Source organism: Myotis daubentonii, chromosome 5 (assembly GCF_963259705.1).
Source record: "Myotis daubentonii chromosome 5, mMyoDau2.1, whole genome shotgun sequence".
Classification (NCBI taxonomy): Eukaryota; Metazoa; Chordata; class Mammalia; order Chiroptera; family Vespertilionidae; genus Myotis; species Myotis daubentonii.
The window spans coordinates 61,900,521-61,926,588 of NC_081844.1; the positions used below are offsets into that span (position 1 = coordinate 61,900,521).

Below are 26,068 nucleotides of genomic sequence, written 5' to 3' on the forward strand. Positions count from 1 at the left end.
CCTTACCCAGTTCACCCCAGTGATTTCCATCTGGGAACTGAGCACGTGTTGCCACATTCTATTTTTTTTCTTCAAGATAAAATTCAAATATAAATTTGTATGTGAAATAACCTGACTTAAATACTGGTAACTAATTCACACTTTCAAAGGAACACTGTATGGGCCAAACAAATTATCTCGGAGGCACCAGTTTGAGTTTTGCCCATAGGTTTTGATGTTCCTGGGAGCTCTACCCCTGAGTTATCTTTTCATTCTACAGTCTTTTTCTAGAAAACCTCGTCTGCTCCCATGGTTTAAAGTATCTTCTCTACACTGAAGCCTCCCAGTTTACTGACAGTCACAGCCTCTCCTCTACACTTCAGACTCTACATCTAGCTGCCCATTAATTCCACAACAACACTGGCTTTCGTATGGGCACCTGAAGCATCGCACATGCAAAACTCAACTCTTTACCTATCCCCACCTGTTTGGCTTCCAGTTTCTCCAGTTCAGTAAAAGTACCTGTGTTGCTCAAGAAATGTAGGAGCCACTGTTTCTCTTCTTTTGCTTGTCCAGTCCATCGCTTTTCTGTATATCCTTTTTCTCAAACCCTTTTTAAATTTATCCTCTTATCTCCAGTCCTATTGCCACAACAAACCACCATTGCGTTTCATCTGTTTTCCACAATAGTTTCCTCTGGCTTATCCCTGTCCTTTGTCCCACCGGTCTATTCTTCACTTAACTGCCAGAGTGGTCTTTTAAAATATTAAGTGGATCACATCACTCCCTGTTTAAATGCTCTCTGTGTCTCTACAATGCATGAAACCCAAGAGAAGGAAGTGTGTCAAGTAGATAATGTACTATTGTGTAAAATGGACTGAGAGGGTTTTTTTTGTTTTGTTTTGTTTTTAGCTGAAAAGCAGTACTAATAATACCTACATGGAAAGGTTGTTGTGAGAATTCAATAAAGGCCACTGTTATTTCCGCATTAGTTTTATATTGGCCTTTGCAGGAAAGAAGGTAAAAATTACATTGTTAATAGCTACTTCACACTCACCTGCAGAGAACCTTCTAAATGTCTTAGTGACAGCGTTTTCCTTTGTATGATCGCGGTCTCAAAGAAAGACATCTGCCTTGATTAAAGGATAAAAACCTGCTTTTAAAAAGTATGGAGCAGACCAAGTTCAGTTGAAAACATAGGGCACAGTAAGGAATAATTTCAAATGTCTTCAGATAATTTTTTAATGTTTTGAAATGAAAAATGATTAGATAATGTGGTTGATGCAAATGTCATATCATGGAAAGTGAACCCTTTTTTTGCAAATCTCTATTTTTATTGATTTAAATTTACCTTTGCCTTGAGCTGTGCAGGACGTTCCCTTTCCAAAATAGCATCATGACTTCAGCGGCCCATAGTTTTCGCAGTTCCCATGGCCCCTTTTGCTTTTAATTCACACATTCCAGTTTAGAAAACACTACGGTGAGAATGAATGCGAGAAATCTACTGAGGCTGGTGGCTAAGGAGCCAGAAGTGAAGGTGAGAAGCTATCTGAGCAGGTGCAGTGAGCTCTCTCTACAGAACTCTAAGTCGGCTGCCTTTTTTCCCTAGATTTATATGAAAGTCACAATACCACTGTGATGAGCTCTTACCTGTACATGAAATAAATTATATCAGTGCAAAAGTTTTATAACCATCAGCCATCTTCAGTACTTAGACATTTTGTTTGGTCTTTTAATTGCCTATTTATCTTGCAGGATAATTGAACGTACAAGAACTTTTGGCTGTAAAGCTGCCTTTTCCGCAGCTGAGCTCCCCTGACTCCCCCGTTCATACTCCCTAGCTTGACTCTGCATTCCAGTCATACTTAACTATGATCTGATGTCCAGCTAAGGGCTCCCTATCACCTCCAGACATCTCGATGTGCTATTGCTGTGCTTAAGATTCTTCCTTCTCATGCTTCTGGCTAAAATATGAGTTACCCCGTAGAATTCAGTTTAGTCATTGCACCCTACAGGAAGCCTGCTTTGATTCAGCAAATGGTTATGTAGCCCTCTTTCCTGCTGCTATGACACCAGCACAATGCTTATCCCATTGTCTTATAGTTGACTAGCAGCTACTGGTTGGCCTGCCTACTGGACAGGAATCATCTCACTCTCAACGACATCCTTAGCACCTAGCACAATCCTTAATACAGAGTGGGGACTCATTATGCCTTGAGTGAGTGAATGATATTTGTGCTTTGCAGAATGTTTGGGAGTAAAACTGGAAAAAAAAAAAAAAAACGACAATGAATATGTCTTAAAACTTGAGACAACACTTAGTAGCATTTTTTGGTTTCCTCACTTCTAATTAACTTTCCATGTCAAGCTCACTGTATAAAAAGCTTTGAATACATTGTCTTTACTTCTCAGTATACTGTGAGCATATTCTAATGTAACAACAAATTCTCTGGAAATGTCACTTAAATGGTTGTAACAAGATGTCCTTTAGAAGTAACATAGTTCATTCAGATATTCTCTGTTGTTGGACTTGGTTCCATGGAATGTTTTGCTGCTATAAATAATGATTAAATGAATGTTTTTGCGTCTGATTATTTCTCTATAATACATTCTGGAAATGTAGTTACTGGGTGAAAATTTCACAGTTCTACATGTAATCTATCAAAGTGCCTACCCTTAACTAACTATAAGGCTATCTTTTTTAAAAAGTCAAGATTTCAGAAACAAAAAGAGTAGCTCATTTTTACCTTTTATTTATTGGTCATTTTTATTATACTCCTCTGTGAATTGTACCATAGTAATCTGCCCATTTTTCTGTTATTCTGTTAGTTTTCTTATTGATTTAAAAGCTCTCAATATGTTTAAAATACAGTCGTTTATAAAATTTTTACAAATATTTCCAGTGTGATATAGGCCTTTTGATCTTTCTCTGTGTTTTTTAATTTTTATGCACACTTATCAATCTTTTCTTCTGTGAGTTGCTCAATTGTTTTTTCTTATAGAACTTCTTGCCCTGTTTAGATAGATATTTTCCTACTTTGATATATTTTCTTCTAGCTTTATTACTTTTGTTTACATTTAACTTTTTGCCCCATTTAGAATTTATTTTGGGTGACAGTACGATTCTAACTAAATGTTGTTTTACACAAAATAATCAACTTTTCTAATATCTTCTCTTGACCTTCAAAGAAATGCTATTAAAGACAATTGTACTAAATAAAAAGCATCATCTAAAGACGTAGCTCAGTGTTCACCATGCACTTTGCTCTCTCCTCCCAGGTGAGCAGGAGCCAGCTGTCAGCAGTGACTCTGACATCTCGCTGATTATGGCGATGGAGGTTGGACTATCTGATGTAGAACTTTCCACCGACCAGGACTGCGAAGAGGTGAAGTCGTGAAATGGCGAACACAGAAGAAAGGGATGGTAGGACCCACGGGGAACGGGGGGAGGCGTGCCCGAGACTTGGACCAGGCACACACACCTCAGAACACCTCGGCACCGGCAGGGCGCTCTGCTCAAGAACGGTCACGAAAAGCAATATCCAAAGCCCAGCTGATCAGGATGCAGTTTCTCCGTCTCTACAACAGCCCGCGGCCTTGGCAGCTTGGAAGTGGAAAGCTGGTGTTCCCTCCCGGGCCCTTGCAGACACTGAGGCCCCTAACAGACTGAAAGGACATTTTGGGGGCGTCTCGGTGTTCATTTCGGTTTCTCCCAGTGTTGTTTCCTTGTTTTGGAATTGTTGTTTGATTTCCTTGGCAGTTTCTTTTTAAAGACTGTGTATAGTTCCCTGTAGGTCCACTCCTTTGTTTTTCCTTCGATCCACTCCAGCTTTTACATGGAGCTGTGTTTCGAAGCACCCATCCTTGCTGTGATCAGTCCGTGTCAGTCTCTGAGACTAAGGACTTTGACCTCTCAGCATGAGTGTGCACGGCTTTGGGAAGGGCCTGGGCACCTGAAACAGGCGAAGGCCAGCTCTCATTAGGAATCTAAATTCTTTTCAATGGATCTTAACACTCCCAGCTGCCAGAGACCCCAACACAGAGCTCTGAATGTGCTGAGGCCGCTGCTCATTCTGCTCAGCAACATCATCACACTGGCTCCCGCCTGCCAGGCTCTGCCAAGGGCCATGTGACACGAGAAGGAAGCTGTAGGGAGGCAGTTTAATGTGTCTGGATCTTACAGTGTGTGGCTGAAATTCTGAGCTCAGAAGTCCCCTCCCGGCGTTAAGGCCACTCTCATTGGCTGTAGGACTCGTAGCTGGAACTACGGGGCTAGTTTAAAAACCAGCTACCACCCATTCTTCCTGAAAGCGAACTGCCTGTTGTGCTGGCTCCCCGGAGGCTAGGACAGGCTTTGTTACCCCACTGGCTTTTGCAGGAGATGGAGGCTTTAGGAACGTCAGCTTCGAACCTGGTGTCCACCACCATGGGGGTCTCACCTTCATTCCAACACATCTGTTACACCTCCCCAGCTCGAGGGATGTAGGTGAATCCTTTACAGATTGTTTCACAGGTCTCCCTGAGGGTGTCCAGACACCAAGTGAGGAGGGAGGTAGGAGTTGATGAACCACCTGGTCTAAAAAGTCCAGCACGGGAGTTGGCTAAGTCCAAGTTTCTCCTGACTGAGAGAGACAGGGAAAGAAAAAGAGGCATCTGCATTTTGAAATGGTTATGTTTGTATCTTTCTTTGTAACTATGACAGAAATGTGCTATTTTTTCCTGTGGGCAATTTTGTAATCCATGTAGACTGTCGCCACACAGATGACTAAGGTGGTGAGCAGTCTCCCTGGACAGCCACGGTCACCTTGTCCTCTGCAGGAGGCTGACCGGGACAGGAAGCTGCCCCCCCTGAGTTCTCTGTGCATCGAGGAGGCTTTTCCCTCTCCTCGCACTAGCACTCGTCCAAAAACAGAGTTTGGTCTGCATGCGGCCTTGCTGCCTGCTGAAGCATAGAGTGTAGGTCAAGGGACACTGCTGGGCGCTCTTTGCCACCACCTTTGACCTTTCCTACTTGATGCTTCCTACTTAGGTAGCAAGGCCAAGGGAAATGATTGCCACCTTCAGAGATAACCCATCTGTCTGGGAGTCCAGCCCCTCCTGTACTGAAATCCAGGGAGAAATGAGGGCGGCGCTGAGGCAGGAGGCGGGAGGCCCAGGTGAGCCGCGTGCTCGCTGGGCCTCAGCCTCGTCCTCTGCAAAGTGGAGGAACTGAACAAGGTGGGCCCAAGGCCCCTGTGGCCTTAGGACCGCCAGTGAGCAGTTGGCCAGGGGACCTATTTGTTGCAGGTAGCGATGGCGGGTAGCCCACTTTCCGCCTTGGAGAGGCAGAGGCGCTGGGCGTGTAACATAGAGGAACAGCTTTGGGGATTTGCACGCCTGGGTTGCGAGGAATGAACATCTCAGTGATTGAAGTTTCCGGCCAAAGGAGGAGTTGTTTGGTTTCACCTTGTTCTCAATCTGCTGTTAGTCACAGAGTTTGCCTTCTCTGGACCCCTCAAAGCCTGGTTCTCAGTGTGCAATTCTTCATCTCCAGGTGTTTCCTTTCTCAGTCAGAAAGGGCCTGCAATACCTACTCCTCCTTCTGTCAGCTTGGCCCCAAACAAACTTCAGTGATAACTTTAGTCAAGTGGACTTAGAAGGGTAATTGAACAGAAGAGAAGAATGCATTGTATTGCTTACCCAGAGAGAAAATGCCTGTGGAGTGCATGGTCCTCTGACCATGGCTCTCTCTTCCTGCCATGACCAGGTGCAGAGGAATCGGTTGCATGTGGCTGCAGCAACCCCTAGAGGGCGCTGTGTAGATGCTGAGGGCCAGGAGGCTCCCTGGAGGCCTGTGGGCCTGACCCCATGGAGGCTCTGCCGCAAACCCCCTGAGTCTGCGAGGTTCTCCAGTTACCAAAGGTCTGTCTCTGGAGATTCTTCCTGTAGCTTTTTAAACAATTTTTTTAACCAGCATAGAAGGATGCAGAAGAAATGGAAACAGCCCTTCCCCCACAGTGTTCCTCACCACCTCCCACCAAAGACCTGGGGATTCCATGGTTCATGGAGGGTGTCAAAAGGTTGGAGAACCCTCTGCAAGTATATGCAAATTGCGTATTTGCTGATTTGCATTTTTCTGTCGTACGTGTCTAGACCAGCACCATCCAATAGAAATGTAATGCCAGTCACACGAATGATTTTAAGTTTTCTACTGGCCACGTTAGAAAAAGTAAACACGTAATAATAATTTAATAATATATTTTTTTGAATCCGATATTATTGTCTCGACATGCAATTCATGTAAAAAGAATTCATGAAACACCTTACCTTCTTGTCCATACTTAGTCCTCTAAAGCCGTTGCATAGTTTACACTTGTGGCGCATCTCAATTTGGATGAGCTACCGATGGGACAGCACAGGTCTCCGGCTTCCACAATAATCTCACAAGGTTCCCGACCCTTACAAAGGAAAAAGGTGAAAACCTAATTACCTCCTCAGAGAACTAGACTCCACCCAAGTTGCCTGATCAGAGGCCCCGAGATCCGTTTGTTTTGTAATGGATAGATGTTCAGGCCGCCCTTTCTGAAATATCTGCTTCGACTGTCTCACCACACCACTGATGTCCATTACCATTTGCTGTGATTTCTCTGACCAGTTGTTTTGTAGGAAGTCACACAAGCCATGTTGATTTGGTGCTGAAACTAAAGGATATCCCTCACTCACTTCCACGGCAAGCCCTTAGACTTGAACCAAAGAGAATCCCAGACTGGAGTCATCCAACTTGACCTCAACCCCTAGCTGTTCTTCTTCCTCTAGGAGTTGCTACCTCCTGTTGGCTGGTCCCTTTGGGAGGAACTTAGCCCGGATCCTGAAGACAGCACCTGCATGTTGATGGAGTCTCCAGGGCTTGTCACCCCTGCAATGTCAACTGCATCATCTAGGCAGGGCGAGGGGAGAGTTTGAGATGGTAGAAAGTTACTAATGGCAAAGGCACCTACCTATTCTGACATCACATAGTGAGCATCATACCCACGGAGGCAAGTCTCCATCCAAAGAGGTTTGTTTATTTTGTCTTGTTTTCAGCATTTCCCTCATTCTGGTGGAAATGTCTCTGGAAGTTCTTGGCTCTGGGTTTGCTTGTATGGAAATCCATGGTGCCCGTGGCTATTTCCATTAGTGCTCTGACCTCCCTGCAGCCGCTATGCTTTCAGGACCGAAAATGCTGACAGGAAGCCTAGCATAGGATTCTTCCTCATTTATTTAGTTTTCTTTAGGTGAAAGTTCTCACCGAGCATGCAGAATAAATGGCATTTAGTTAACTATTGAGTGCTTCACCTTGACTGCACACAAAGAAACCCCATGAAATCAAAGTCTTTCAGAAAATCTGAGATGTAGAGTCACATCCTCTGTGGAGCGAGGACCCAGCTTTCTGGTCTCAGGGTCCCAGAGGCAATGTCCGGTAGCATGTGTTATGTGCGCTGACTTGGGTTTCTTTCCCTTTTCTGTCTCTGTGTCCATCTTTCTCTGACTGCCTGTCTGTCTGTGTATGCACACCTACACACATCCTTCTCTCCTCTTTCAGAAAAAACCTTGGTGGCTCCAGACCTACAGAGTCACCAATGTGATTACCATCATTAGTGTTGGTGTTTTCTTCTTATTCATGACAACATCTATAGCTGCACTTCAGACAATACCCAGTTTACTCTAAAGGCAAATTAACTTCCTCCTTAAAGGAGCTAGCCCCATTTTCACTTTCATGTCTAATTTTATCACAGACCATCTATAGCTATTGCCTTTTTCTCTCAGGCTTCCTTGCTAGAAAAGTCTCCCAGGCAAGTAATGGCAAGGAAACAACTCCAGAATGCTGTCTAGGTTTAGTATCTCCCACCTCCCGCATCTGTGACCTTCCTGGCTCACCCCAGACCCCAGGAGCTAGGGTTTCTTAGAAAACTGTGTGGGCCATACCGTATCCGATGGTCACTCTGCTTCCTAACATTGTAGCACAAGAGCTTGCTCTTTGTAAGTGATCTGAGAGGCCACCTCTTCCTTAAGACTGAAAAAGAGACCCAAAGAAACCAGCTTCCTGGTGGATACCACCCGCAGGGGGTGGGAGCAGAGGGTGGCAGGATATGAATAGGGGTGTTCTTCCCAATAAATGGCTCATCTCCTGGGTTTAGAGCCAACCTGGCTCATGTGTATGTGTGTGCACATATGTGTGTGCATGTGTGTGCACGTGTGTGAAGGAGTTAAACACTCATGATTGCAGAGGTTTGGATTACCTAAAAACTAAATTAATTCTGAGAAGTAGGTATGAGTTTCTCATCACTTACCGCTTCCCTTTTCCCATTTTGCTCCCCAACTCACAACCCCAGGCCCTTTGTAATAGGAATGATCATTTGTAAAGACCCTTAGATCAGTAGCCACACTTTTCCATGTTGAGTCTTCTGACAGCACTGAAGTGTCCCCCCAAAACTAAAGAAGTGATTCCATGCCCCAGATGTGCACCTTTCACTGTCCATCCCCTGAACTGCACACCAGCTTGTTCTGCAAAGTACCTGCTGATGTTGTTCCCGTCTCTGCGTTCCTCCCTCTGAGCTATGCCTGCTGCAGGGCTTCATCCGTGGCTTTCCCCAGGAGTCTCAGCGATCAAAGACCTTCTCATCCTGGTCACTATTGACGTTTGCACGTACTACAGAGTCCTTCGCTCTGTGGCCACCGGATCAATGTTTGTTGATGATATGATAAGGCAAGTAATTGCATTTCTCAAAAGGCTGCAAGTCTAAACAGAGTGCAGGAGAAAGATCTGCGGAGAAGGTAGCTCAGCCTGAGTTATCCATAGTCGCTGCCTGGTCTTGTCACCCTGAAGGAAGCGGAGGGCTTAGAGAAGCAGGGACAATGTGGGGACCGTGTGTGCTCTATAAACCAAAGACGGCTCACCATCCAAATGGACACATGCTTCTTCCATTGGTCCGTCGCATTGTCTCCCAATGTTCTCATGAAGAAAAGGGAAGGTGTGTCGCCTCATCAAAGGAAACCGTGAAATCTTCATGGGGTTTCTTTTGCACGCTGGCAATTGACCTTGACCTTTCTAATTCCAGAAACATAAAAACAATGTCTTGTGGCCTTAGTACCACAACATCTTTAAAGTCTAGTGGACAGTCCCCTCTTCCCTCAGAAATTTTAGAGAAACCGAGTGCTTTATTCAACTCAGAATATTGTTCTCTTGAAGAATGTGACGATTTTACACAGCCAAAGAATTTCCATGTACAAGAGCTAGTTAATTAGTATCCCACTCTTTTGAAGAAAATACCAAACGATTGCTGTCAAAGAAGGATGATTAACAGGAACTCTGCTGTCTGCGTTTGTGTTGGTATCTACGGCACTTACTGTTCAGTGGGATGTTATTGTGAGGGGGCAGAGCGCCCTCTGCTGCAAAATCACCATTCTTTCAGCCGATTGATTTGACGAGAGTCATCATTTCATCAACACCTAGTTGTTTGCCTTTTATTATCCAGTTCCCTCGGTAGTTGAGAATTTGGTTTATCAAAAGAGAAAGGACTGTCACAAACCCTGAAAGGTTGAAAGCGAACCCCACTGAAGACCTCACTGCCAGTAGCCCTTCCTTCTGCAATATGTTGACAAGTACTGGGCTCTGTTTGTAACAAGAGGCCTCTGGCTGGAATGTTGGTGCAGAGTTATAAGGCAAGGGCCTGATGGTTTTGTAACTTACCTTGATTCTTGTCCAATTGCAAAAGAAGCTCAATAAACAGACTTCTTTCATATGAATGTAGATGGTATGAAATATGTGTTTTTGTATGTGTACATAATAATATATTGACTTCCTGCTTTCACATTAGTAATCTGAAATGGTTGTACCATTTTATAATTAGAAAGAAATGTAGGGGTGGGGGAAGGTGGAAGGGCTATTTTTATAGTGGGATGTTCCTTATATTTAGAAAACTTGAAGTAATTTTGTATTTGTGAAAAGTTACATTCCATTCAATTCCTGAAGAGAAAAAAAAATAATAATGGGTCTTGTTCTTTAAAGTATTCATGAGCTGGGAGAATGATGATCCTAGTTTCCAGGGGAGCCTTCCAAGAAACTTGTATGACACCCAATTCTGTAGACTGCAGACCATGACCTGCAATTGCCAGTTCAATGTGAAAAGGGGAAAAAAATTTATTTTAACCCCTCTGTATATTGCACATTATTCCCACCAAAAAAGACATCTGCTACAAAGAATGCACTTACCATTATGAAACAGTCCAACATGGCATCATAAATCCACCTCTAGTAGTTCCCTGCTAGCAAGAAAGAAAGAATCCAATGGCTTTATCTTTTTCTTTCTAAACATGAATTGTGTTTTTATTGTAAAATGAATGACGTCACAGATAGAATTTGACTTCACTTCCCCAGGAGGTCTCTCTGGCCCGTCTGCAGATCATGCCCATGGTGGTCCCGGCCGACAGTCCCCACCGTCTCCCTATTCAGATCCTGAGACCGAGCTCCCCGGATGATCTGCCACGTGACTCAAACCCACAGTGATTCCTGATGGTGTTTTCATGGGTCACTTTTAATTTGGACTTTGGTTTTCTCTTCAAAGCTGAAAATTTGAGTAATGGATTGTGTATCTATTTTACCCAAACATCATCTTCTGTACAAAGTCACGGGCATATTTAAATGATTAGTTAAGGCAGTGTAGTTGTTGTTTATTTCCTGTATAAATCTCATTTCTTCTTCCCCACCTCGGGCCCCTACCTTATTCCTTCCAAAGCACTTTATATCTCGAAATACAAAGAAGTTTTAAAAAACGGTCTTTAAAGGGATTTGTCTTCTGTTAGGAGACATGAACTTTTCTTTCCCTTGATTCTATTCTCTGTGTGCTTGGAGAGCATAAACCTTTTGTCCCCTACTGGGAGTGGTAAAATGTTAAGGATGAGAGTCCGGAAACATTCAAGCGTACAACACAGCTATTTTTGTTATATAGAAGACTATCGTGTAAATAAGTGCCATCGTGTTCTTATGTACTGGTTTTTTTAAAAAGTGCAACTCTAATGATTGGAAAAGGATTGTGAATTCCAGGAAATTTCATTGCAAAATTTTGTTTGGTTTTGTTTTTTAATAAAATGGAACTAGATGCTGGTGTTTGTGTCATCTGTATTTCCTCACAGTGTTGCCTCTTCTTGAGTTCCAGAGGAGTCCTGTGGATTTTGGTTTTTTATCTTTTTTATTATTTATTTATTTATTTATTTTTAATCCTCACCCAAAGATATTTTTCCATTGATTTTTAGAGAGAGTGGGAGAGAAAGGAAAAGACAGAGAGAAATATCGATGTGAAAAAAACACATCGATTGGTTGCTTCCTACACATGCCCGACCAGGGCCCTGGCCAGGGAGGAGCCTGCAACCGAGGTACGTGTCCTTGACCTGAATTGAACCTGGGACCCTTCTGTCCACAGGCCGACACTCTCTCCACTGAGCCGAACCAGCTAGGGCTGTCCTATGGATTTAAAAACCCTGATATATTTATAAAAATCTTGATGATCATCATAGAAGGAGAGATTTCAATAACTTCATTATATCTCTCCTGTAAGTCAAGCACTAGGCACCTGACCTCCTCGTAGCTCTTTGCATCTCGGTGAAGTGATGAAAATATTTTGAACAATTCAGAAGCGTGGGGGCTAACTTAGCTTGCGGTGTGTCATGCCGGGACTGAGCCCTATTGTCTGATCCATCTGGGGCAGACAACCCTATGCAGGGTTACACCCAAGGCCCACCAGTTGCGCTGGGTGGCCGGGCCCCTTTTTATATTCACTTGTACATATCTAAAGGATTTTAAAACAGCAGTCCTTTTGAATTAGCAAGAAAAGGAAATGCTAAGGAAATAAGAAAGACGGAGCCACAGCCTGGGGAGGAAGGAAAAGACAGGCCCCTATTTGCTGTTCACTCAGTTGAAACTGCCAGGCCCCTCGGTGGCCCGTCCAAGGTTGCAGCACAGCCCCTGGAGGCGCAGGGGGGTGGACATGCCAAGTGCAGCGCAGCCTGGCCAAGCCTGCTTTCCACCTGGCCGGGTGCCCCTCCCTGCTGTGGGCTGCACACAACCTGCTGGCAGCCACTCAAACTGCATGGAGGGTGGCAGCCTCCTGAGCTCTCCGCTCCCCACCCGGGAGCTGCTGTGCCCACAGTGGAAAACATCAGTGCTCAGGGCTGTGCTCCCGGGGCTAGTCCACACCTAGCTCACAGCAAGGGAGATGCTCTGGAGGGATTGTTAGTAACAATAAGGATCACAACACATGACAAGGGACTTTAAGCTTTGTTTACGCTTACAACAGCGCCATCTTTCTCTGCCCAGACGCCTACTGTCTGCAATGAAGCTAATGTCTGGGGCCCTGACGCTGGTTGCACACAGAGTCCCAAGGTCAATTCATTGGGGGGAAAAACGCTTCATACAAGACATAGGAGCTATTAAGAACTCTCAAGAAGGCTTTTATGAAGTCACCGATGTAACTTTGCATTACTAGGCTTTTCTAAAGCTGATTGAAGACGGAAGCCCTTTTTGAAGGGTTATATTTCCCAGCACTGCATTGGACAAGACCATTGTGTGGAACGTGTTGATGCTCAAACTAGAAAGAAGCTATTAGACCTGGTTCCCCACCTCCCCGTCTCACATGCCCCACAGGCCGTCTGGTCTCTCTCTGGTCCCTGCGCCACGTCTGGCAGGGGGAGGTCAGCCTGGAGCCGCTTCCCCTGGATTGGAGACGCCCCAGGAAACACGGGATGGGCGCTGCTCGGGGACGTGCGTGTGCCAGGGAGCACCGGTGGCTGCGGAGCTCACAGTCACACTTTCTCGGGGAAGTAGGGGCCCTGCCCACTCTGGGCCTTTGTTTTGCAGCATCTTTATCCTTTTGAGGATGGAAAATGGAAAAGTGCCCAGAGTTGTGTAACAAGCCAGCCAGGCCAGCTTTGCACCCTATTCTTAGTCTGTTAACACCTCAGGGGTGCCAGGAGCTAAACCACTATTCAGGGAGCAAAAAATGTGTTTGGTCTTTTCTAAGTCTCGTCAGTCCTCCTAAGCCCACGTTAGCATCCCTACTGCTCTCCTTGCCTTGGCCGAGAAATACATGCGCCAGGTTGGGGACTGGGCTGCTGAGGGGAGAACACAGGTGTTTTGTGTTTTTGTTTTGTTTGTTTTTTGTTTGGGGGGGTTTTGTGTGTGTTTTTTGTTTTGTTTTGTTTTGTTTTGCTCAGCGATGATTACAGAAGAGTGAGAGTACCAGCTCCTGAGAAATTCAAGTGACAATTTAGGAGCTACTTTAGGGCAATTGCTCCGTCACCCATAGTGATCCAAGCACAGAAAGTTAATTTACCTCGTATTTCATCACACCCGTTGGTATGGAGTCTCCCTCAAATCTCACCGTGACTGTCTGTCCTTGGCGGTGAGAAGAATTAGGGGCTGTGAGCTCTCCGTGGTGCCACCTAACACCAGGGAACCCTCAGCTCACAGAGGTGAGTTCTCCCTTCGCTTCTTCGCGTCCCAGCGCCCTGGCGCAGGTGGGATGCCACCTGGAGTCCAGGCAGTGGGGCCTGTACTCGCTGGCACCCTGGAGGCAGAAACTCCACTCCCGAGCTCCTCCGACCTCTCTGCTTTAGAAGACATGCCCGCCCTGCCCCCATGGGGACATCCCCAAGGTCTGGTCAGAGCCCCTAACCTCAGCACCCCCTCCGCGCCTCCCGCTAACATTCCTGCCCTCTTTGTTCTCCAGGGTCGTTTACTGAACAGGGGAGAAGCCAGAGCAGCTCTCGCTGGCGGGCAGCTGCCTTTGGTTGCTATGAGAGCTGTATACACAACACAGCTGCCACCGCTATTATAGATCTAGTGGGAGCCCAGGCGCTCAAATCCCTCCGAAACACACACACAATTCCAAGCTTTGGAATTGGCACTAGTATCTATAAATAAATGTGAGAGCAGCAGAGTTGATTAGCGAATGTAAGGATGCAATGGAGTCAGGCCTGAAGATACGCTGGGCCTGGGTCTGATGTTATACCCGCAAAATTCCCAGCGAGTCCAGTCACACATAGCCTCTCCTTTACAACGTGGGATATTAAAAGTGGACCCCTGCCTCTTGTCACGTTCCCATTTCCTTTTTTCCATTCCCTTTGTTTGAATGGAGGAGGAGGGGGAAGAGGGTGTTAGCTAAGGCCAGGGTTAGAGCTGGAGCGGGCTTCCTGACCCAGAGCCAGAGCTCTCCCGGCTGCACCACAATCCTTCCACCAACGCAGGCAGCTCCAGGCTGCTCAGAGCTCTCAGGAGGGGAAAGCAAGCAACACTGAGAGCTGGACTTTGTTCCAGCAACGGGAAAATTCTTGTACAGTCAGGAAATACTCCCTGAACAGCAACAATTCTAATCTGCAAGCAGAATGGGATGGAGGGAGGTACGGTATGTGAGAAGGTACAAACATACATATTCACGCACTCCCACACTCATTCACTCTCACACACACCACCACCATTACTACCGCCAACACAACCACACACCACTACCACCATTACTACCACCAACACAACCACACACACCACCACCACCACCATTACTACCGCCAACACAACCACACACACCACTACCACCATTACTACCACCAACACAACCACACACACCACCACCACCACCATTACTACTGCCAACACAACCACACACACCACTACCACCATTACTACCACCAACACAACCACACACACCACCACCACCACCATTACTACCACCAACACAACCACACATACCACCACCACCATTACTACCGCCAACACAACCACACACCACCACCACCATTACTACCGCCAACACAACCACACATACCATCACAACCACAACCCGCTGGGAGTCCCAGCGAATGCTGTCTCCTTTTAGCTTTGCAAGAAAGCTCGTCACATGAAGGTCCCAAGGGGGGTTATGTTCCATGCTGTCCTCCTTCTGGCCCCTGCTCTGGTGCTGAGACGTGCTTGCTGAGAAGTGCAGAGGGAGGACTTCTTTCTCTTATATTATGGGGGGGGGGCCCTACATGTCAGAGAAACCCCACAACTAACAGGACACTTGAAAACGTGGGGATAAAATACCTTAAATCTCCTAAGATGCCTAGCTCCACTGGTGGAAAGTGGGAGAAAAGCCTGGAAGCCAGAAGCTGGAAGGAAGGACCATCTGGAGGAGAAAATGACCAAGAAAGGGAGTTTGCCCTGGGCGCATGTGCTGATCCCCATGGTCCAGGGAGCCACTTTTTTTTTTCTGTGAAGGGCCTGATAATCACTATTCCAGGCTCTGTGGATCACATATGATTCCTATAACTGTCTTTCATTGTAGTGTTCAACAATCCTTTTAAATTGGACAGACTGTCCTTCACTCAAAGGCCATGCTAAAACAGGCCAGAGGAAGGGTTTCCAGGGACAGGGACAAAGTCCAGGGTCAGAGTCAGAGACCTCAGCACAAAGCCAGCACCCACTGTGGCGGGTAAGTGAGGCACAGGTTTAGGGTAAGGTGGTCCCAGATTGGCAGCTACACTAAGTGTTTGGTAGAATCAAACTCATATCTCACTGAAGCTATGCTTCCTAAACCCAGATCTCAACGCTTCTCACACACCAAGCTTCAGGAATATAAACTCAATCAAAAACCTCAACAAAGGCCTGGCCGGGTATCTCAGTTGGTTGGAGCATCCTCTCCATGTGCCAAGGTTGTGAGTTCAATCCGCGATCAGGGCACATACAAGAAGCAACCCGTGAATGCATAAATAAGTGGAACAATAAATTGATGTTTCTTTCTCTCTCTCTCTCTCTCTCTCTCTCTCTCTCTCTCTCTCTCTTCCTCTCTCTCTTGCAAATCAATCAATAAATAAAAAGAAATTGTTAACGTGGTACATTAAAAAAAAAATCTCAACACAACACATAGAGGAAATGAGCCACTGGGAGAAAGAGAGTCCAGAGTCCTACTCATAAACCTTGACAACATGGGAATTATCTGTGCAAGATAGAAAATCCATGTTGAGCCCTAGCCGGTTTGGCTCAGTGGATAGTGTGTCGGTCTGTGGACTGAAGGGTCCCGGGATTGATTCCGGTCCAGGGCACATGCCCTGGTTACAGGCTCAATCCCCAGCAGGGGGCATGCAGGCAGCAGCTAATCCATGATTCTCTCTCATCATTGATGGTTCTATCTCTCTCTCCCTTCCTCTCTGAAATCAATAAAAATGTGTTTTTTTAAAAAAAAAAAAAGCAAAGAAAATCCATGTTGAAAGGAGCCCTCCTGGTGACTCCAATGCACTATAAAGTTTACAAACTACCGCTGTAGTCATTTCAGACCCAACAGCAGGGCCCCAGAAGCAGAGCTGGACTGGAGAGCAGGTGGCATCATCACTTTGGTTGGGCTGCTTTGATCCTATGATGGTGGATTTGGAGGAGACTGGATTTCATCAAAAAATGTTTTATTGCTTTGTACTGTTCACCTTGCCTACAGAGAAGGAATGGTCTGGGTTATCCCGCAGGGTCCCATGGGATTTAGCCCGCATCTCCCACCTCCCTCTATCTGAACGTTCTCCCCGGCTGCCAAGGCTGCCGTCACCCTGGAGCTGCTGGCTCAACACTGGATCCCCGGTGAGGATTGTCAAACTAATGGCTGGTCTGGAACCATCTCTCCCCAGGGAAAGGCCCACAGCAGGGAGACCACGCTGCACAACGAGGGGGCGCCGCTCCCGCCGTGTGCAGCCTCTTAGCCCCAAGGCCCCAAGCCCAGGCCGGCATATCAATGGAAAGAATGGCGTGTTTGGGAATTGCTGGCTCTGAAGAGTAAAGTCCGCAGTGACTTTAAAATAAATACGCAGTGCTCCTGAGTACTGCTCTCATGTTAATGTTAGGAATACTAGCAAACGGTTGAGTGTTAGAGTGGGTTTAGGCATGTTTATGCACCAGGCACTCAGTAAGTGCTTGTTATGCTTCATGTCCTTTGGCCTTCACCATGCCAGCTGAGGAAAGTACTGGTATTCTCCCCATTTTATAATTCAGTTAGTAAAGCTTAGGAAGTTAACTTGCCCGAGATCACACAGCTAATAAGTGGCAAAACCGCTCACAAATTCAAGCCTTTCTGTCTCCTAAAAGCTACCCTTCACCATCATATTACATTTCCTTCTGTCTTTGGAAAGGAAATTAAGCTGTGGAGTTTCTCTATCTCCATAACATAAGAAGAAAGATATTTAAATTAAAAGAAGCAAGAACAACCACAAAGGAACTTTTTTAAAAATATATTTTATTGATTTTTTACAGAGAGGACAGGAGAGGTATAGAGATTTAGAAACATCGATGAGAGAGAAACATCAATCAGCTGCCTCCTACACACTCCCCACTGGGGATGTGCCCACAACCAAGGCACATGCTCTTGACCGGAATCGAACCCGGGACCCTTCAGTCCACAGGCAGACGCTCTATCCACTGAGCCAACCCGGTCAGGGCCACAAAGGAACTTTGCAGTGGAGAAATCCAACAAGCACCGCCCCCCTCCGCCCCCCCCCCCCGCCCTCCCCTCCCTCGCCAGCCAGGCGATCAGAGCTCACCTCTAAGCTGTAAGTCATGTCAATAGTGTGTTCCCAGACATGATGGGATGAATGTGCTCTTCTTCCCAAAAACATCAGATGCATCCACATGGGGAGGGGGCATTCTAAATGCATGACCTGTAGTCTCAAACTGTCAAGATCATCAGAAACAAAGTCACAGAAGCTGTCTGAGATCAGAGAAGCCCAAGGAGGGCATGGCGAGGAAATGTAACCTACTCTCTGGAATGTGATCCTGGAACAGAAAAAGGACATTAGGAGAAAGTTAGCGACATGCAAATAAAGCCTGAAGTTTGGTTACTAGTCATGTACCAATGCTGGGTCCTTGACTGTGGCAAATGTACCGCAGTGATGTCAGATGTTAACAATGGGGGAAACCAGGTGTTGTGCTATCTTTGTAACTTTTCTGAAAAACTAAAACTACCCTAAAATAACTTCATTGGAAAAGAAAAGGAGATGCTTTCATCAAATAGGAGAACCCATTGGATTACTAGAGGCATGAAAATTGGCTTTTGATCATATTGTGGAATTTTCTTCCCTGGAAATTATAGAAATAGTAGAGAGAACTCAGTATCTTGAAAAGGTTATATTTTCTTCTTGAAGTAGGAGAAATTGGATTATTTCTCAACATCAAATCCAGTTTTTAGTTATTTTTTTCTGTGAATATTTGTATTTCTCCCTCGTTCTTCTTCTTTTAGTTATTTTATTTTTAATTTAAATGTATTAGCGTAACATTGGTTAATAATATCATATAAATAGCAGGTGTACAACTTTATAATACAATTGTATACTCCATTGTGTGCTCACCTCCCAAAGTCTAGTCCCCTTTCATCACCATATTTTAACCCCCTATACTAGAGGTTCTCAACCTGTGGCTCGCGACCCCTTTGAGGGTCAAACGACCTTTTCACAGGGGTCACCTAAGGCCATCGGAAAACACATATATAATTACATATTGTTTTGTGATTAATCACTATGCTTTAATTATGTTCAAGTTGTAACAATGAAAATACATCCTGCATATCAGATATTTACATTACGATTTATAACAGTAGCAAAATTACAGTTATAAAGTAGCAACGAAAATAATTTTATGGTTGGGGGTCACCACCACATGAAGAACTGTATTAAAGGGTCGCGGCATTAGGAAGGTTGAGAACCACTGCCCTATACCCTCAGCAAGACTATAAATTTGTGACTTGTATTCATTGCTACAATGACTCTTTAATCCATAGTAATTGGAAAATGTGCCAAATGAAAAGCTAATCGTTTGTAATTATGTCAAACTTACTGCAAAGGTAATAAGTAAGTTTCTTAGCTGGTGCACAGCAATTACATTTAACATAGGGTGGGAAAGCCACGTAGACACCAAATACACCAAATGTTACAGAACACTTACCCTTTGTGTCGGTATTTATTGCAGTTTAGCTGTTTCTCCCAGTAGGGGGCGCCATTGACCATCAAATAGAAACAATGCCCTGGCAGAGGAGGACAGAGGTGCAAGGCTTCCACCTTGAAGTTGACAGGATAACTTTGAGGGAGAACAACCATTCCGAAATCTTCTCCAGTAATACCTGTACAGTAAGAAAGGGGGAGTTAGACAATACCAACCAACCACAGCTGGGGAAGGGTGTGCTTCACAGAAGGAAGAATATGTTGGACTGTACCAGATAACAGCCCCTTGGGCCTACACATTACTGAAGCCAGGTATCTGCCACTCAATGAAAAGCAGGTTAGAAATGACAAAACTAGAAAGATTTTATATTAAGCCAGGCCTGTGTTCCTAAAAAAAAAAATGAGAGCGATGTTCTGAGTATCGTCTGCTCATTGATTGCCCATGAGTGTTTTGCTCCACATAGCATTTCCCAGGGTAGTTCAAGCACTTGATTCTTAAACGCAGCAGCATGAGAAGCCTACACACACACACACACATACACACACACACACACACACACAATTAAGAGCCTTTCATGGCCGCCCATTTCTATTAAGCCCAAGTACAGCACAGAAGCCTTAACATGATCTTGGTCCCGCATGATCTGGTCCCTGACACCACCTGCAGAATGATCGTGTGCTGCTCCCCTCCATCCCTGTACCCGCCCCTTCCTCTAATCACTGCCTGTTCATCCTGTGGGTCTCAGCTCAGCAGCCTTCCCTTGGAGAGACCTTCACCCCAAGCCTAGGTTAGGTAGCCCCATGAAAGGCTTACAGAGCACCTTGTGCTTCGCCTTTGGAGCCCTACCGCTAGGCCTGCTCCATGTGGTAAACACAGCACTAAACAGTGCCAGCGTTAATAATTCATGCAAGCCACGGTTGGACTGGTATCAATTCTCCTCTCTAGATCACACATTCCTTGGGATTAGGGTGCAGTTGTTGTTTTTTTCTCCACATGTCCCAGTGCCCAGCACAGGGCCTGCTTTAGAGTAGGTTTTCCATATGTAATTGTAAAATAAATGATTGATGGAACAACCAAGTCCCCACCAGCTGCCCAGCTCTCTCCTACCTGTTTTTACTCTTTTCACCTAAAAAGAAAAAACTTTTCACCCAGAAATTAGAACTAGCATTATTTGGGTATTATATACCAGGCTGTTTGGGAGATTTGGGGAAACCAGTATCAGCAAAGCACTTAAATGATAGCTATAAAATATGGAGGAAAAATAAGAGATATGAATAAGAGATAAGATGACTTAAAACAAACATGTTGTCGTATTTGACCCAGGTCACCAGAAGGGCATATTTTATAGAGAAACATCTCCCAGGAGGCCTGTGCTGATAGGGAGCAGGTTAGCACCTCTACATGTTCGTTCGGGTGAGGCTGGTGCTTATTATTAAACCAGGGAACCTGGAAAACCCAGCTCAGCCTCTACTTAGCAAAGCAAGGCCATAGAGAGAGAAACATATGGATGCCAGGGAAAGCAATGTTCAATGCAAGATTATATTGCGCTGCCCTGGACCAATTAGAATACTCTTTGCTTAGGTTTCACTGTGACCTCAAATGTGTCCTATCTTTGGCCCATGGGAGCTTCTTGGAGTTGGCTCCTAAGTCCTTCTTGCATGCTATTATTCCCGGCCTTCGAGAGCTTCCTCACTGTCAAGCATATCAAATTTCCCAGAATTATCAAATCTACTTCCTGCCCCAAACACGGAATCAACCATACTTCTAAGAAATAATACGTCAAGAAACAATCTAGGCACTGACTATGCTCATTGCTACCAGCTTGGTTATTGTTTCTATGCCTCTTCAGTGGTAGATACATGTTTTAAAAGAAAAAAATATCTCTTGAGTTTATACTGACATTTCCAATTCAAGTTTAGTGTTACTAAGTTTTCTAATAAACCATTTTTCTATTACATATGTATGCATTTCCTTAATTCCATGATGAGAATTCTGAATCTCAAGGATACCGGTAATGATAGAATGACAATATCTACTAAATATTCATTTATCCCACACTACATAGATAACAGTCTCAGAAAAACAACACTTAGATTTCAGAATTTACTTCTGATGAGAAGCCCATTCCTGCTGACCTCAGAGGAAGTGAAGCCAGAGAGACTAACAATAAAAGAGAGTATCTTTGCCACAATGGGTAGGTTCTATGACATTTAGTCGCTTAACAAAGCCCATTCTGTTCTAGGAAATGCTGAGTTAAGTTATTCAGACCAATGCTTCTGGTAAACAAAACAAAACAAAACAAAAACATTTACTTTTAAAACGAGAAAAAGCCCTGGCTGGTTTGGCTCACTGGATAGAGTGTCGGCCTGGGGACTGAAGGGTCCCAGGTTCGATTCCGGTCAAGGGCATGTACCTTGGTTGCAGGCACATCCCCAGTAGGGAGTGTGCAGGAGGCAGCTGATCGATGCTTCTCTATCATCGATGTTTCTAACTCTCTATCCCTCTCCCTTCCTCTCTGTAAGAAATCAATAAAATATATTTTTAAAAAAGGGGGGGGGAATAAATGAATAAAACGAGAAAAAATATAATTAAATATAGACAATATATAGAATATATCTTAAGACAATCAAAGAACTGACAAAATAGGAAGGAATTACTAGGTCCACAGTAAAGGGAAATCAGGATCCCAGAGGTGCTAATAAAAACAAAGCCTTGCCCTAGCTGGTTTGGCCCAGTGGATAGAGCGACAGCCTACAGACTGAAGGGTCCCAGGTTCGATTCCAGTCAAGGGCACGGGTCTGGGTTGTGGGCTCCATCCCCAGTAGGGGGCATGCAAGAGGCAGTGGTCAATGATTCTCTCTCATCATTGATGTTTCCATATCTTTCTCCCTCTCCTTTCTCTCTGAAATCAATAAAGATATACTTAAAAAACAAAACAAAAACTCTACTCTGATCCTTCACCTGGAGGTCTTCTCGACTGCAAGCCCTAAAGACTTAGGGACTAGCCTATGGTTTGCTCTGATTATCACTTAGGATAGAGGTATCCTGGCCTCCTGCTTCTTCTACCATCGCTGTGGTTCCTGCTTGTACATTACATACCTAGAATGTCCCCTCGAAGGCTCAGGAACCATTACAGAAGAAGTGGGCATGTGAGACTGTAAAAGCCAGATAAGAGGGGCACGATGGGCACACAAATCTAACTCCATCTTACAAGCTCATCTTCCTTCTTGATTGACCAGAACCCAGTTGCCTGATATTCCTCAAGACTGAGGGATGATCACAAGAAAGGAGGGAATTGTAACCAATCAGGAACTCAGTTTCTTTAACATGACCCTTTCTCCTTTCTATCCACTCCCTTCTTTAATCATTAAGTCCTTAAGACATCAGATTCTGGTCAGTATCAAGCTGTCTTAAGAACAAAGCCTCAGATCTGTTGACACAAAAACTAACGATAGCATCTTGACTTCAGCTGCTATCTTTAGCCCCAGACCCATGAAATGAAATGACCCAACCCGCGGACCACACCCACACAAAACCAGACAGAAAAAGGCCAAGGCCATGGCTGACGTGAGGACCTGATACAATGATCAACTCCTCCCTGCCCTGGCCCAAATCAATTCAGTAGAGCCCAGGACTCCAACTCCTTTAGTCACCATGGTTGGTGATTTTTCCCGTATGTAACCCATCCCCTGGGAGCCTGCAGGGAGCCAGGTCCTTGAGCACTAGCTTACCTTTGATACTCCCGCATTGGCATCACTTCCTCAACCAATAAACCCTTACTTTCTTGTCTGCAACAAGCAAACAGAAGCTTCTTTTTGAAGTCTAAATAGGAGATTCACCTGTTCCTTCATTCCTTTAATTATCTGCATGTGACATGGAGCCACTTCCACGGGAAGACCAGGTCAATTCAAATAAATGGAGGACAACCTCGGCCGGACAAGAAGCAGAAGTGAGGGGAGGGGGGGGCAGACAGAAAAGAGAGAGGGCGGAGATGTGGGAAGCAACAATTGGGTTCCCCAAGAAGTTCAGGAAGTGAGCTCTGTGGAATGAAGCTGCCACAGGAGCAAAGCCTACTTCTGTTTTGAATCATCCACTGGATGTGTGAACTTTGTTCAATTATGAAAAAAAAACTTGTAATGGCCCCCCACCCATCAAAATGGTAAAGGCTTAGCTAAAGGATTAAGCTGAATTCAAAACCATCAAGCATGGGCGCGCAAAGCGAGTCAGACACAAGTGAGAACAAAGTTAAACCAGAAAGGGGAGGTCAGCCAAAGTAGCTTCACTTCCCCTAATCACTTCCTAGTCTCTGCAAGGCCTGGAAAATGGTGGCACTGAACTTCCTGAACTTCTTGGGGAACCCAATTGTTGCTTCCCAGCATCTCCTCATTCTTTGGGGGATGAGGGGTAAGAGCTACTCATGCGGTTCCAGTTACACACAAGTCTCTCCACATGCCCCAGACTCCCACCCCCCTACTCAGCCTCTGTGGGCAAAGATGCTGTGAGACAGAGTGAAAACCAGATGGCTGTGGGGTGGGCGACATGGCAGAAACAGAGAGCAGGAGATAATGAGGCCCACACATCCATCACTGACCGATTTGGCATTTACTAATCACATCTCATTTCTTGACCTTATGAAAAAATTAAATCTAATTCCCTTTTGGAGAACCAATAGCCACAGCTAAGAGCATCACTGGTTTTCTCTGTATCTCTCATCCTTCATGAAAATGTTCCCCAGGCTGCAAAGTCTGGCCTGAAACGGAAGCCTGGCCTTAGTGGACTCCATTCATTCATTCAACAAAATTTATTGAGCACCAACTATGTGCCTGGCACTGCTCTAGGCTTTGGGTAAAGAGCAGAGAAAAAATAAAGATCCACACCCTTGTGCAACTCACTGAAGCAGAGGGAAGATAGATACTTGACAATAAAGATAATAATTTTTGCCGAAACCGGTTTGGCTCAGTGGATAGAGCGTCGGCCTGCGGACTGAAAGGTCCCAGGTTCGATTCCGGTCAAGGGCATGTACCTGGGTTGCGGGCACATCCCCAGTGGGAGATGTGCAGGAGGCAGCTAATCGGTGTTTCTCTCTCATCGATGTTTCTAACTCTCTATCTCTCTCCCTTCCTCTCTGTAAAAAATCAATAAAATATATATTTAAAAAAAAATAATAATTTGGGAGGTAATACGTAATATGAAGAATAAAAAGCATAGGACAGGGACAGGGGAAGGGGAAGTGGGTGTGGGTGTTGAGGCATCTTTGCATTGTGAAATGGGATGGTGAGGATAAGCCTTGCTGAATAGGTGAGCAGGGACTTGGAGAAGGTGAGAGTTAGGAAAGTAGCAGCCCTCCTGCCGTGAGTGAATATCTTTTCAGATATTTCCCCCAGGGCCTTCATGACATAACAAGGAATAAAGTCTGTAATGAAGTCTGGCTTCTTTTCCCCAAAACTAATAGAGAAACCATTTCAATCTTAAGAGGCAAATAATTACTACAATGCACAACAAAATTTCAAGGTAACCCTGTGACATTCAAACTTAGACGTCAGAGGGAATTAGACCTGAACAAAGCTCCTCATTTTTCTGTGTTCCTCTTTTTAAATTCTCTGCTTCTCCCTAGAACCAGAGAATTCTCGGGCCACTCATGTATGAGGATCAATAACTATATGAAATGAAAAAATAGAGCCGTCTAGAATCTAGACTCTAGATAATGATCCAATAAACTGTAGATACAGATCCAGCATAAACAAGACTGGAACCGTCATGAGCCACGACAAAGTCCTGGAGAAGGAGCCGTTGGTCAACATGCTCTGTACTCCAACTGCCCTGGACCGCTGGCTACTTCTCAAGCACACCAGGCTGCCCCATAACTCCATGGCTTCCTCCGTGCTGTTCCCTTGCGTGGACAGAGCCTGGAACAAACCTTTCCTTTCTCACAGCCCTCATAAGAAACTTGAAAGTTCCCTGCAACATATATTTCAGGTACAAATGTAAAGAAGGACATTATTAATATAAGACAAGTGATTAGGAAGCTCCTGGGATCCGTTTCCTACATCTGAATGTGGCTCTCCTCCGCTCCAACCTCATGTGAAGGGACCAGCCCCTCTCACAGTCGCTCCAGTGTGAAGTAAAGCTCAGATCCCACCTGTGAGGCCAAAGCCATGGGGAGTCCCCTGCAAGGTCCGGGCCTCCAGCTCATGATGAAATATGCTGTGCACAAACCAGAACCAAATGAAGGGAACCAAGCCAACCACAGTCAGAAAAACAAAAGGTGCTCTGACTCATAAACAAATGTCTTTTTTTCATACACGGCCCCTGCTTTTGTATGTTTGAAATGGAAACAGCACACTTGATGCTGAAACAATGTGTGCAGAAAGATCGCACCGCTCCTTGCTTAGTGAATGCCTTGAATTATTCTTGGTAACCACCCAACTGGTAGGAAATTCTCCTGCCTGGCCCTGTGCCTGGCTGTTCTCCTGTATTACTGAACTGACAGTGAGCCATTGCGCCAACAACAGCAAGGAGGGAGTTCACTGCCAAGGTCCAGACGTCACCAGTGAGCAGGCCCAATGGTTTCACACCTTTACCCACATCACTCATATGAGCTTTTCACCTGAAGACAACATGGGAGACAAGTGGGGTTTTGGAAGACAGTTCTAGGAGGGACACGCAAAATCTGTCATTCAGCAAGAGAAGAGGTAGTTGTTTTGTGACCGAACAGGGCCAGTGAAATAATGGGGCTACCAATGACATTGTCAAAGGAGAGCCATCTAGTTAAAGTGACCGCCACAGATGGTGTTGAAGGGAAAAGAAATCAGAAAAGGCGGTGTTGAGAGTGACCAAGAGAGGGGGGTGGGCCACACCCACTTTGCCTTGTGGTGTTTTACAGAAGATTTAACAGCTTCAGGTGGGCTATTGCTTTCACAACAGGGAAGCTGGACTTACCTGCACCAGACGAGGAGGATAGTCCCAGGAGGAGGCAGCTAGTTCATGGATCGGGACGCCAGTGCTCTAAGATGGAGCAGTACTGACACAGCCAACGGTATGCAGGGGATTGGCCAACTTCTGAGAAACATACACCACAATCACAGCCTAAGATTTCTCACAATGCTTCATCATCCCACTGGCGACATTTTG

The 26,068-nt window shown here is 45.2% G+C and overlaps 1 protein-coding gene across 2 annotated transcripts in view; it reads left to right on the forward strand.

Annotated features, from left to right (window-relative positions):
• Positions 1-11,096, forward strand: part of RNF150 (ring finger protein 150) — a 163,063-nt gene extending 151,967 nt beyond the window's left edge. For both annotated transcript variants that reach the window (XM_059697969.1, XM_059697971.1), the window contains exon 7: positions 3,259-11,096. In XM_059697969.1, coding sequence (XP_059553952.1) covers positions 3,259-3,377 — 119 coding nt within the window. In that variant the 3' untranslated portion in view covers positions 3,378-11,096. The remainder of the gene's footprint in view (positions 1-3,258) is intronic.
• Positions 11,097-26,068: the final 14,972 nt, after the last annotated feature.